Raw genomic sequence first — 13,571 nt, forward strand, 5'->3', positions numbered from 1 at the left:
GCTCAGGTGAGATATATGGCCCGTGGGCCTCTTGTTTAATTACATATCTAAAATGATTTTTAATTTCAAAACGTATATTGTGAGGTTGGGCTTAAAATAAAACTTAAATTTCTTTTATTGGGGTAGAAATCAGTAGCTACTAGCTTATTAGTTTACAAAACTCTGGTCAAATTATAAAGGATATTTTTGCATAAAAGAAAAATAGTGCTCATTTAAAATCACATAGAAAATGCACAATAAAATATTTCCTTGCACTTGCAGGGAAATGGGATTCTAATTTTTTGTGAAAGCACAGGAAATTCTACATCTTTTTAAGTAAAAGAAATATTTTCAATTAACGAGGCCGAGTATAATTATATTGTATTTCTACACTAGAGATTTTGATTTTTTTACTAGAATTCATTTTTAAGGTCTTCCGTTTCCAACGGAAGACCTTCTACTGATTCTGATGATTAAGATTATTCTTATTATTCTTTTTTTTTCCTTCCTAGACGCCAACTTTGAGGCCTCATATCTCACTCATTTCTCAACGGATTTTGCTCAAATTTTCAGACATTATAGACGGTAATAAACTCTATCAGAATGCTATCTAACATTTCAAAAATTTACTTCCGCTTATGAGTTATTTCCCTTTAAACGAAAAATTATAGGCTTTCATTTCCAGATAAAGGCTCAGAAACTACAAAAGCTGGAGCAGAAATTTTACTGGTTTTAGATAACAGAAGGATTGAAGTTGTGCACATCGGTTTTTGTTTTTTGATTTCTGTAAGCAAAATGGCGCTATATAGGGGTCAAAAATTAGAACGCCTAAAAGAGCGAAAATTAAAACATATTTTCCTTTTTATCTTCAAAACTAAAAATATTTTGTTAAGACATATTGAATAAAAGTTGTGCATAATTGCAAGAGCTTTCATTTAATATCATTTAAAAGGGGCTGGCCCCTAAAATTAGGGATCTAGGGCCCTTGAAAGTTTTTGCTTTATAACTCAAAAACGGTAAATATTTCGAAATGACTATCGATTATAAAGTTGTGTTTAACAACTTATTGATCTCATGAAATTCTTTTTTTGTTCGAGTCTTGTTTTAAATGAGCTAGATGCATGACCCATATATGTACAGGTAATTCTTTTCACTGAGCACGTAAACGCGAGCTCCTCATGCGTGTAACCAAATCAAACTTACTATAAATAATAAACATGGCTACATTGGATGCTAATATTTTTTAGAATAAGGTTCTTGAAGTGTTTTGTGTTTCTTCCAAATTATCATGATTATTCACTGACAACTTTCCCTTTTATTTCATTTTTTTTTAAATCGTATAAACCAAGTCTACTAAAAAGGGAAGAAAAGATAATCTTTTCTTCTTATCATATAAAAACAAACAATATAGTGAGAAAATAAAACATTATAAAGCATATACTATTCACAGCCATTAAGTGCACGCCTTTTACATTCACCTTGTTTGTTTACAATTATATAACGCGCCTCCCTCGATAACGCGGGGCAAGTCGGTCACCGGGAATCAATCGGCGTGTGATCCAGCGACCCACAGTCATACACAAACATGACAAAAGAAACCACAAAATGGTTAAATTAATTTTGGATAATTATGTTGAATCCTTCAGATTATTTCATAGTATCTTTGACTGATTATATCGCTAGTGCATTTCATTCAATAATTTATTAGCTGAATTAAATGAAAGTTGCATATATTAATTTTTTTTTATATATAGCAAATGTTTTTCTAGATATCGAGGTCATGATCTGTTTTACTTCAAATACCATCGAAAATATGCTACTTTGATCAATTTCTACTAGTGATAGATTTTTTTGTATCTTAAATGTGCATGTATGTAAGTCAATATACGTTCTTTTGTCGACGCCCTGTATACGTCCCAAATATACAAATATCAAGAGTTTCAATACAAAATCCCACATTCACACTCGCCTCCAAAGTATGTAGATCGAGACACAGATGCGTAACTTATTATTTTCTATTAAACTTGTTAAGTTTTTGCGAGCAGGTTTCCGTTATTTTTCTTATCAGCTCTCGTAATGCTTAATTAAGGTTTTACGGAGACATATAATGTACGTGCATGCAAGTACAGAACATGCACGTTTTATAACTAAAGTATACTGCATATGCAAGAGTGCCCAAATATACGCATGTAAAGTCTAATCTGCGTTTGAAATACAGACATTAAAGTGAACTAATTATAGGTCCGCTGAGTTGATTATGAGTTGTTTTTATAACGGGTAGCCCATCCTGTCATCCTGGCCAGTCATTGTCACGGTTTGTAACATCATAATTACACAGGTAAATACTAAGGTGTCAATCTATATATTTTGACCTATTTTTTCCCAATAAAAAATAAATTACCGAGAGATGTATCGTTTTCTCTTATCATATATCAATTGACAGCATTTATGAACAGCTGTTAAAACATAGGCTTGTGTAAACGGTAAATCAAAAGAAAGGAAATCTGCGGTATGAAAAAAAGAAAATATATATAATGCCTCATTCTCTGAAGATTACGTTGTCTTCAGATAACTAAAATAAATTAATGTCCGTCAAATTTTATTTTAATCAAAGCATTTACTAATGTGTACCTAGAATTTGTTTTATGCATTTTTTTAAAAGTGCGATGCCAGAATGCCCTGGGTAATATCATTACAGTTTACATCCACCTCTGTCGCCTTGTGTCTAAAAGTTTTGCACCCGATTCCTCGTTCACACGTGCGTGGCCGCAGAGAGCCGCAGGCATGTCGGTGTTAAAATGCATCGTGTACTCCAATAGTTATAAATGGAAATAGGCTTTGAAATCATGTCGACTCTTTCATATTATTTTATTTTACTCTGTACCATGCTTGTTTTAATCAATCGTAACCGCTTATGCATTTATTAATTTCAAGTTTTATGCCTGCATGAAACATTCATGATACCGCGGCGTAATTTTAAGACTAGTGTAAGTGACGTTTCCAACTCTCGGGAAAAACCGAAAAGAATATTTCAATTGCACAAGTTTACGGGAATATGCTTGTACATGTACGTTTAATTATATACATGTATGCATTTTTACATACAAAAGCGGCCAAAATATATGCATCCCGAGCTTTCAGAATACGATTTTTAAAAAAAATTAGAAAAATTCATTACTGTCTCTTTATAATTATCTCTACAATAAAATATCAATTAAATTCTTTTCTTACTTATTGATGTACTTAAATTATCGGTTCGCTCTGATATTGGGTTATTATAATAACAGTAATATTAACCTCCTTCTGGTCAGTCATTGTTAATCTGATGAGCCGAGAATGTCAATCGGTTGATTTATTTAGGTATGTGTACATGTAGGTTGGGGCTGGTCTTGAATTCCAAGAGAAAGTCACAACCTATTTTTTATATAATCATATACGACATTTTTTTTTTACGAGAGTGGTCAAATGAATGAAAAACAAGGTCTACAACGATTAATATCTGTGACTTAACTTTCCTATTTTCTTATTTTTTTAATGTCTTTTATTTTACTTCTAAAACCTAAAAAAGAATGTAATTATTTCTATGTTCACTGGAGTGGTCAATTGATCGACGAAGTGTATACTATTTAATTAAGTTTCTTGGGTTGGGGAGAGGTTCCAGTTTTTGATATATTTTATTTTCGGAATTTTGTATTGCATTTTCGACAATGAATAATATCATTTCTAACATTTATTTTTTCATTCTGAATTTTGGACAATATATATATCCAGCAATTTTATGTTAACAAAATAGGTGGAATTGTAAGTTTACTAGGATTAAAAAAAAAGGTGAAGGGCAGAGAAATTTATACATGTACAATGTACAGGTACTTACGGCCTTTGAGCAACGAGGGATAAAATATGGAGAAAGTGATCAGTATTGAAGCTACATGTAAAAATACCATTCAAATAATACAAATCAGGAGAGATGGAATCAGGTGCTATGGGTACTATTCATGCCAGCACCTACCCCTACTCTCATCCATAGGATCGGTCTCCAGGCATCGTTTCACAAGTCTCCAAACTTCACATAAAATATTCTCAATGAACTTTTGATGCTCCCCCAGAAAAATGGCCGGGCATACATAGTCTGTTTTCCATCTTTCCGTCTGTCCCTCCGTCTGGTCGCTTTGCGTTTAGCTCAGTTCAAAGTTCAATTTCAAAGAAACTATTAAATTATTTATATAAAACTTCCTATGCTGATAAACATTGATGAGAGCTATTTTCCTGCATCAACATATTTTGACTTTGACCTTTCTTTTGAACTTGGCCTCACTTTTTTTTTTAATTTGTCTAAAGAAACCATTCAAGATAGTATAATCAAACTTCATGTGCCGATATGTACTGATATGTGCCGATACGTACTAGACTACACGTAACTGCATCAACATTTTTATGCGCCTGAATTTTTTTCGGGGCGCATATTGCTTTTGTCCTGTCTGTCTGTTTGTCTGTCTGTTTACCTGTTTGTCTGTCTGTTGTCAACTTTAACCTTCACCATAACTTTTGAACCCTGAGAGATAGAGACTTCATATTTGGTATGCTTAGACCACTAATTAAGCACTTTCAATTGACACCAAGGACAATGACCTTGTGACCTTAACTGTGACCTATATGCTAAAAATAGATTTTTCGAACTTTCGCTATAACGTTTAAACCATTGGAGGAAGATACTTTATATTTGGTATGCATACTTCACTAATTAAGTGCTTTCAAACGACACCAAGGTCAATGACCTTGTGACCTTGACTGTAATCTATATGCTAAAAATAGCTTTTTCGAACTGTGTTGCCGCCGGGCGCATAGTGTTTCACAAACACATCTTGGTTTTACCTTTCCTTTGACCTTAACCTAACTTTTCTCAGGTTAGTGTTTAACTCAGTTAGAAACAAACCATTCAAGACTGAGTACTAGTATTCAAACTTCTTATGGTGATACAAACTGATGTAAGCTGTTCAACTACATCAGTATTTTTTTTTTACTTTGACCTCTCCTGTAACCTTGATCTCACTCTACTTAAGTTAGTATTTAGCTCAGTTTTGAAGAAAGCATTTATATTTCTACTCAACTTCATATGCTATACACACTTTTGAGAGCTATCCAAACCTTAGTGTAGAACAGATGCTCTAACCATTGTTCCACGGTGCTCAGATTTGAAGAATTCATTCAAGACATTTTATCAAACTTTAGTATGCTGATACATTTTGTCCTTGCACTTTCCTGTGACCTTTACCTCACTTGTCTTTAATTTGCATTTTGCTTAGTATTAAAGAAACCATTTGAGATATTTTTATGTAAGCTTATGCATTATTTGTAGGGGATTTTATAATCTATATCCATCTTTTAAGATTTCAATTTTTAAGAAACTATTCAAGATATTCTCAACAAACGTCATATACTAATACAGATTTTAATGTTGCATTATTTACTAATATACACTTGGCGCGGCATTCATGTCCTAGCTATAGATATATTTCTAGTTAAATCATTAGGAAAATCATAGTGTTGAACCTAATAAATTCTTCCGATTCGATACATGCTCAGAAAAAATAAGGCTGAACATGTCCAGTCATTCGGACGAGTCAAGGTTACTGACAGAGAAACTGTAAATTCGCTACAGTATTTGTACCTGTGAAACATTGCTGATACATGTATAATGCAGGGTGGGACATGACCTTGACTCAAGTTCAAGGTCAATAAAGATAAGATGCTTTGGCTGGATTCATATACTAAAAGAATATCTAAAAAACGTGTGAACTTTTCCAGTCGATAATACACATATCAAATTTTTATAACAGAGTTTGTCATTGCTTGACGCAAGGTCATTTAGAAAGTTCAAGGTCACATAAATTCCTTTACAGTCTTTTTCCTGGCGAAACATTGTAATTTGCTTTCTTTACAAGCCTTTTGATTGCTTACTTGTATAACTTTAGAATGTGGCTTGACCTAGACTCAAGGTTACGTCTTCCTATCTGTAGCTCCAACGGAAGACCTATTCGTTGCTTTGCAACGAGCTCGGCTCTAGTTACTAATTATATTTATTAGGTATGGCAATCGAATACAGAATTGCTAACCGATTAATCGCAAGACTTTCCGACCGATTAACCGGTTAATCGTATCAAAAGATGCATTATTTGATGTATATAACTCTTCTTTCCAATGTAGATCTATATATTCATAGATACAAGAAGACTGATAAAGTCTAGATGTTATTTGTCTTGATTCTTGCTTTAAAAAAACAGCTTATATGTTTCATTTTAGTTTCTGTGAAAAAAAATAAGAAAACCACGAATCATGTCTGAGAAATAATTCATTTGATATTTTTCCAGTGTATGCTGATTTCACATACGTTCATTCTGTGTTATATTTATCACCGTAACTAAAAGTAAGTCTGAAATGAAACTTCATTTACAAAGTTTGATTAGTAATTTATTCGATAGAATAACTGCAAAAATGCAAAACATATACTCATTCTCAGTTCTTAATGGTGATTTTATTATCATTAAAGAAATACAAGACAGTCAGGGTAACGACTTGGTGTTTTAACAGTAATTAACACTTTAAACACAAAATGACCAATTACATTACGATCTCCATCCGAAGAACCATAATTACACCCAGGTCAGCTTCGATATTTGAAGATGCTAAATTATCAACATTTATGCAAAGATTTATCTTCTTAAAATGAATTTCTAACAAAATTAGGTTCAAATTTATGTAAATTTTATTTTTTTCCCCACTAACCAATTACAGATTTTCTAACCGATTGCCAACGTTCCAACCAAGTAATCGGTTAACCGGTTACAATTTGCCATCCCTAATATTTATTGATTTCAGATTAAAAAATTGAATGTTTACAATTCCGATTTCCGATTTCTAAGGGGGACAGCTCAAAAACCTGTCAAATTTTACTGTAAGACCCTGCTGAAATTTGTTGGGAAAGCGCCACATAATTATATTTGACCATATAGGTTTGTCTAGGAATTTATTATAAAATTTTTGAATATCCAAAACCCCTAAAAGTGCCATATTGCAGTATAAATCTATGTACAGTATACCAGATCAGACGAATTATCGAGAGGATATTAAACAACATTCAATCAATCCATAAATCGACATTGCATTAGAACCATTTTTCAAGAAAAATTGTCTTTAATCTGCGTAATCTTCTTTGTAGAAATTCCTTCTTTTACGAGACCTACAGGTGAGAAATGAGATTCTTGTTTAAGGTCAGGCGACATTCCCCAAAAATAATTAACTTTTCCTAAGAATTTGTCATTGAAGTGTAGATACTTAAACAAGTTTCCAAACAAAAACAATTAGGGTACCTTACCAGGACAAGATACCACAGGTCATATTTCTTATATAACTCTTATATAACGCTTATTGGTAATCTTCTGAATGACTTACATCACAATTTTTGGTGTACTTATATTTAAAAACATTTTGAAAACGATTATCATACAGAAATCAGAATAGAATGACAATTTTAAATGTTTTTGATATAATATACAAAGAGATACAAAACATAAATTTGAGGAACGAGTCGTCTGACCTTAATTCGAAGTGTCTTGACCCCATATAATCTGCAGCAGAACATACATGTAGAATATTGATGGACTAGAGTATTGAGGACGTGTCTCAATGCAAAACTAAATCCTGAAAATTTTGGTCTTACGTCATTTTCATGACGTCAAATTTCACATGTAGCGTCATGGTTGATGAAAATATAGAATGAAATATGTGGAGATAACGAAAAGTATTCTAGCTCAGAAGTCCATAAAACAATGCAAAATGTACAAAATAGGAGCAGAGCAAATACGAACATCCAACATCAGAGGATCAGGTGTCATGAAAATAGAAATCATCCTCTCTTGGGAGGAAGAACAGCAGAGTAAATATCTAAATATAGTCATAAAGAGAAAAGATTTTAGTGATAAGTTTATGTTTGGTCATGATCTGATAGTTTATGATTGACAAATAAAGTAAGACAAACAGGTTTTAATTGCTTTATATATATTTTTTTTGAAATATATACAGTAAAACCCGGTTATAACGATGTCACTGGGACACATGAAATAACTTCCCTATATCCATAAATTGTACTTTCCATATCAGAAATTAGATAAATAAAAATAGCTGGGGATCCAAGATAACTGTGCTATATCCGTGAATTCGCAATATCCGTGTAGGTACTGAACGAGCTTTGCTCTACCTCTCTTTTACGTGTAAATTATGACAAAACTCGATTCTAGTGCAGGGATTCGAAATCTGTCCTTTGGATGGGATCGTATGAATTGAGATCAAGTGTCCCAGTAGGTTACTGCATCGAGATGATCCGAAACTCCTCAAAGACCGTAGACCGAATACAGGTCAAAATTTACAGCCCTAAATCGACAGGCAATGGCGTCTCAATTTGAGTGAAAATTTGTGAAGAGGTCTAGAGCAAAACAAACATCATTTTATGACAAAAATAACATGCATAAATTTTATTATATACCTCATATGAATAAACACTACAAAGATAGAATCTGATTGGGTGAGAAGATCATGTGACAGTCGTGTTTTCCCTTCAACAGAACGTCCTCACCACCCCTTCGGATATCAATTCTCACATTATGTTATTAACTTTAAACTTTCGTCTTTTGCGATGAAATTTATACCGTAACTCACTTTGCCCCCGCCTCGAACTAAAATGTCCCCATCTTCCAATCCGACACACCCAACAAAGGACGTCTCAAAAACTTTTATTTCTGCGGACATTGAGGGTTGTAGTTTGATAACAGACAAACGCAGTTTACATTTCCCTTCATTAAAGTAATAATATTTTTATGACTAAGGAAGCCTATGAAATTTTTTCACATCAACGTTTACTTTGAATAATGATAGCAAATTTTAAAGGATGAAAGATTAAAGAAATTGACAAAAAAGGAAATTTTACTCTCGTTGTAGATTTAATATAATTCGCCGTGGAAAAAGGGGTCCCAGATAGCAGTTATGTCACATAATCCTTTATTTTTTACATGCATACTTAAGTTATGTAAATATGTTGGTACTTGTGTAAGATGTAGATCTTTCCTATTCTAGCTCCTTCAAGCACATTTCAGACTTCATTTTTTTTTTAGTTTAAAGGGCTCTGTATATTAGATCGAAAGTCTGCCATAAAAGATAGTCACAGCTGAACATTCCACCGTAGTGATTCGATCGACCGCTGTTTTTCTTATCGGGAACCGCTCATTACTCAATGTATTGTGTGGAAAATCGTCTTTAAAACATAATATTAGAATGACCGTTTAGGAATACCTTACCTTTATTTACAAAAAAGATGGGTGTGGTAGAACCCATTTCCTATTCATCAAATGGAACTATTTAGATTTTATTTGAAATCTGAATATTGTCCTAACTTGTTATACAGGTAAGCAGGCCATAATACTTTTTACAGGACGACGTTGACTGCATATTTTTACCGCTTCTTGTCTGGTGTTTATATTGATTTGTCAGATTTTTATATCGATTTACCAGCTACATGTATTCATGTCGACTAAAGAGGTATTGATGCTAACTTATCTTTATTAATGTTGATCTTAATGTTATTTCGTCAGATAATAATTATCATGAAAAAGAACAAGGCTTCATGTTTATAAAGCGTTTAAAAAAACAATGTCAATCATACAAGTTGCTTCAGCAAAACGGATTAAAATAAACAAATCATTTTTTTAAATGTTACGTAATGGTCCGATAAATTTTTAACTTATGCGAATTCAATTGGTGCATAAAGGTATCTTAATGGTGGCTTAAAGATGTGAATACTATTTCATCAAATTGTTAATTAAGTAATAATTACTGATACACTTATAAAAGACGATAAAAAAAATCGTTGAATTACGACGTAAGGGTTACAAAAAGGGTGGATAAAAGACGAAGGGCGTATTTTGCTTTGAAGCATAAAAGATCAAATTTATTTTTATATTAGGTAGAAAATATATACAAAGACGTGGTACAGGAATCTCAGAATTGCAAAGAAAGACTAAAAATAGGAATAGTCAACTAAAACCAAAAACAGGACTTCACTAAAGTAAAGGTGAAAACATGAACAAAAATTAATTCAGATTTTTATGTTTTTTTCAAGATTGTAGCGCCAGACAATTTCAATTAGAAAAGGAAAATGGAAAGTAAAATAAACCAGGAGCGTATGTAAGTGTTAATCATGCATGCAGCTGTTTACACACAATCGGTTATCAATGGATTCAGATGTCCACAGAGAGTTAAAAGTTCCAAATTGTTCTCAGTGTAAGGGGGACGTAGAATTCTATTGTAAAACATGTAAAGAAGATCTCTGTGTTCTTTGTAAGGAGAAACATATGATAGACCTTGATTCCAAATACCACGAGGTAGTGATTGACCGTTTAAAATATGGGGACTTCAGGATACCAAATTCTTGTGAGAAGCACCAAAACAAATATGTAAACAAATGGTGTTTCTCATGTAATCTTCCAATCTGTGATGAGTGTTATGAGCACCGAAACCATGACAATTTGGATATTGTCTCAGCTTATAAAATGTGCAGACACCAACACATAGACAGGATAGCTCACATAAGAACTGATATTATCTTCAATAATCTTGCTCTTCTTCAACAAATTAAATGCGATGTAAAAATCAGCAAGGACATTTGTCAATCCTTGTTATCTGGTCTCCAGCAAAGCATGACAACAAGAACAATGAAACTGAAGAATCTGGCTGGTGTAGTAATAAATGATATCAATGAATTAAAACAATTAAAACGGTCACTTACATCTAAATTGAAAGAACCAAAAAGAAAAATTACGAACACAGAAATATTTATATATAAGTTAGAAACAGTGTTAGACAAGCCTATACATTTCCTTATGTTTCTAAAGAAAACCCCTTTCCCAAGATTAACGAGCATGCTTGACACATTTCCATTCTCCTTGAACTGTAAAATCAACCGAATGGATGTGATTAAGTTACTAGGAGAAATCCAAATCACAGAGTCAAAAAATCGTCATGTCAGAAATGAACAGCTTCTTGAACCAATGTGTGTACCTGTGTTACGGAGGTCTTTCACAGTGATGGGTGATACTGAGATTCGCCACATTTCCTGTGTGACAACAGACATGGTATGGATCAATGATCAATATGGACGTATTATCTTGACAAACGCAAATGGTGAACATCTACATATTTTTAAAGATACAAATAGTTATACTGGAGGACACTCCATGACTCCTGAAGGGAATCTGATTTACATAGACAGATTTAATAACGTCAACCAATTGTCAACAGACAACATAATTACACTCATAAAGATAACAGAACCGTGGAAAGCAAAGTGTGTGTACTGTTCTCCCACTAATGGAGATCTTTTGGTCGGGATGAATGTCTACTATTTTGATCAAAATAAAATGTTTATAGAGGCCAAAGTTATGCGATATAACAGTGCAAAACAACAAATTCAGTTCATTGAAAACTGTAACACTCGTCAGAAACTGTATATATTTCCTAAATACATCACAGAGAACCACAATGGAGATGTTATTGTTTCTGACTTGAACCATGGTATAGTAGTAACAGATCGTGAAGGGAAACATCGCTTCTTCTACACAGGACCTTCTTCAGGACCACGACTATCACCACGAGGAGTGTGTGTAGATGCACTTTCGAACATCCTGGTGTGTGATATTAAAAGTAAAACAATTCAAATGATTGACAAAGACGGTCACTTTTTATCACTGTTGTTCACCAATCAAAACAAAATCAATGTATCAGGAGGTCTGGATTATGACCACAGAAATCACCTTCTTTTAGTTGGAACAAAGGATCATAACAGCAGAGTGGATGTCTACAGATACATAAAGAGAAAAGACTATTTCACACACGATCAACATGACTAGATTAGAAAATACAGATTTTTTTTCATTTTGCTAGCTCATATGTGTACATTACATTGCTTATATAAAAAGACATCTCTTGTCAAATTTGCTTTAACATGACAACATAACAAGTACCTTTTCTAACCCTCTACCTTCCTTCACATCAATCCAGCCATTGATTAACTTTATAGGAAGTCATTTGTCTTAAGAAAATGTGCATACAAATTATATCGAGCAGTACTCATACGGTTTTTGAAATAAGATGTGTGAATACTAACTGCTTAATTCTGCGTGCTTACGTTTTTACTTTCCAACATTCTCAATGTCATTTTTTTTTCTAGCAATGTGTCATTTTTCATGTCAAAGGGCAAGCATTGTATATAAGAAATGACCCTTTAACAAATTGAATTACAGTCTGGGTCCAAATAGCATTATGATATTTTATCTCCACTTTGTAATTGAAAATTTTGATATTTTGAAAAAAACGATTCTTCATTAGTTTGAGTTAGGTTGCCGATTTTTTACACCATGTCAAATTCAAATATTTCATTAGCTTAGAAAAGTTTATTCAAAATCACCATTTGCAAGTTCTATGCTACATAAATTAACCTTGTGAACATATACAACTTATCATCAAGTCAAATGATTACTGTCCTTTTAATACTAATTATTTACAAACATAATTGACGACAAAGTTTTCTGTTATTTCCCGATCATGACAAGGAGCACAAGGGCGGATGTGGCCGATCGGCAGATGATGCTCACTCCCTAATGATACCTGTTCCCAATTTTTGATGTTTAGAGGTCCGTTTTCGCTCTTCTCCGATTTAGTTTTTTTTTTTTTTTTTTTGTGGAGTTTTGAGCTTTAATACGAGGAGAGATCAAATAGTTCGCGAAATATCTCTATATTTACAAAACCACGATTAAGATCAGAATGAAATTTGGCACACTTATATATAATTAAACAATCGTAATTACTTTTATTTGTTTTGATGCCTGTAAGAAGACTTTGGTACTATGACGTCGCCACAGTACTGATTATGATAAAGCCTTATTAAATGTTTGTTTGCATCAAAAAAGGATTGACTATATAAATTATTTTGTTGAGGGAAAAACGCATCTAAAAATGAATCGCAAATTTTATGAATGCCGAGGTGCTTTTTAAGGAGAAATACTGAATAGATCTCGACACACAATATCACGATAAAATAATTGACTGTTTTAAGTATGGCGACGTCATAGTACCAAAGTCTTCTTACAGGCATCAAAACGAATAAGTAAATGATCAATGTCCCTAATTTAAATTTCCAATCGGTTCCGAATGTGATATAAATCGAATTCATAAAATTTATGACATTGTAGCAGCATATAAGGTGTTGATACAAAAACTTAAAGAAAAAATCATTCCGATCAGATTCGAATTTCTCCCATATAATCTCCTCACTCTTGAAAGTATTAAATCCGATGACAAAAGGGACGGAAAATTTCTCAATCAAGAAAGGCCTCCGGCGAAGCATGAAAAAAAAACTATATCATAAAAAATTATCAACTTAAAAATTTTTCTATACAATTTCGAATAGTTTTTAGACAAGGCGGGACAATTCAATTCCCTAGTGTTTCAAGGAAATTTAAATCACAATGGTAAGGAGCATTCTGGGT

At 32.9% G+C, this 13,571-nt stretch overlaps 1 protein-coding gene across 1 annotated transcript; it reads left to right on the top strand.

Annotated features, from left to right (window-relative positions):
* The first annotated feature begins 10,259 nt into the window (after window positions 1-10,259).
* Window positions 10,260-11,933, top strand: LOC134235921 (uncharacterized). The gene has a single exon (XM_062718096.1). The coding sequence runs from the start codon at window positions 10,260-10,262 to the stop codon at window positions 11,931-11,933; it is 1,674 nt and encodes a 557-aa protein (XP_062574080.1).
* The last annotated feature ends 1,638 nt before the right edge of the window (window positions 11,934-13,571 follow it).

The sequence above is a fragment of the Saccostrea cucullata genome, unplaced genomic scaffold (assembly GCF_032062105.1).
Source record: "Saccostrea cucullata isolate Sc308-1 unplaced genomic scaffold, CSIRO_AGI_Scuc_v1 ctg1034, whole genome shotgun sequence".
Lineage (NCBI taxonomy): Eukaryota > Metazoa > Mollusca > Bivalvia > Ostreida > Ostreidae > Saccostrea > Saccostrea cuccullata.

Coding starts and splice junctions, on each gene's coding strand:
- LOC134235921 (XM_062718096.1), top strand. CDS start 10,260: ATGGATTCAGATGTCCACAGAGAGTTAAAAGTTCCAAATTGTTCTCAG.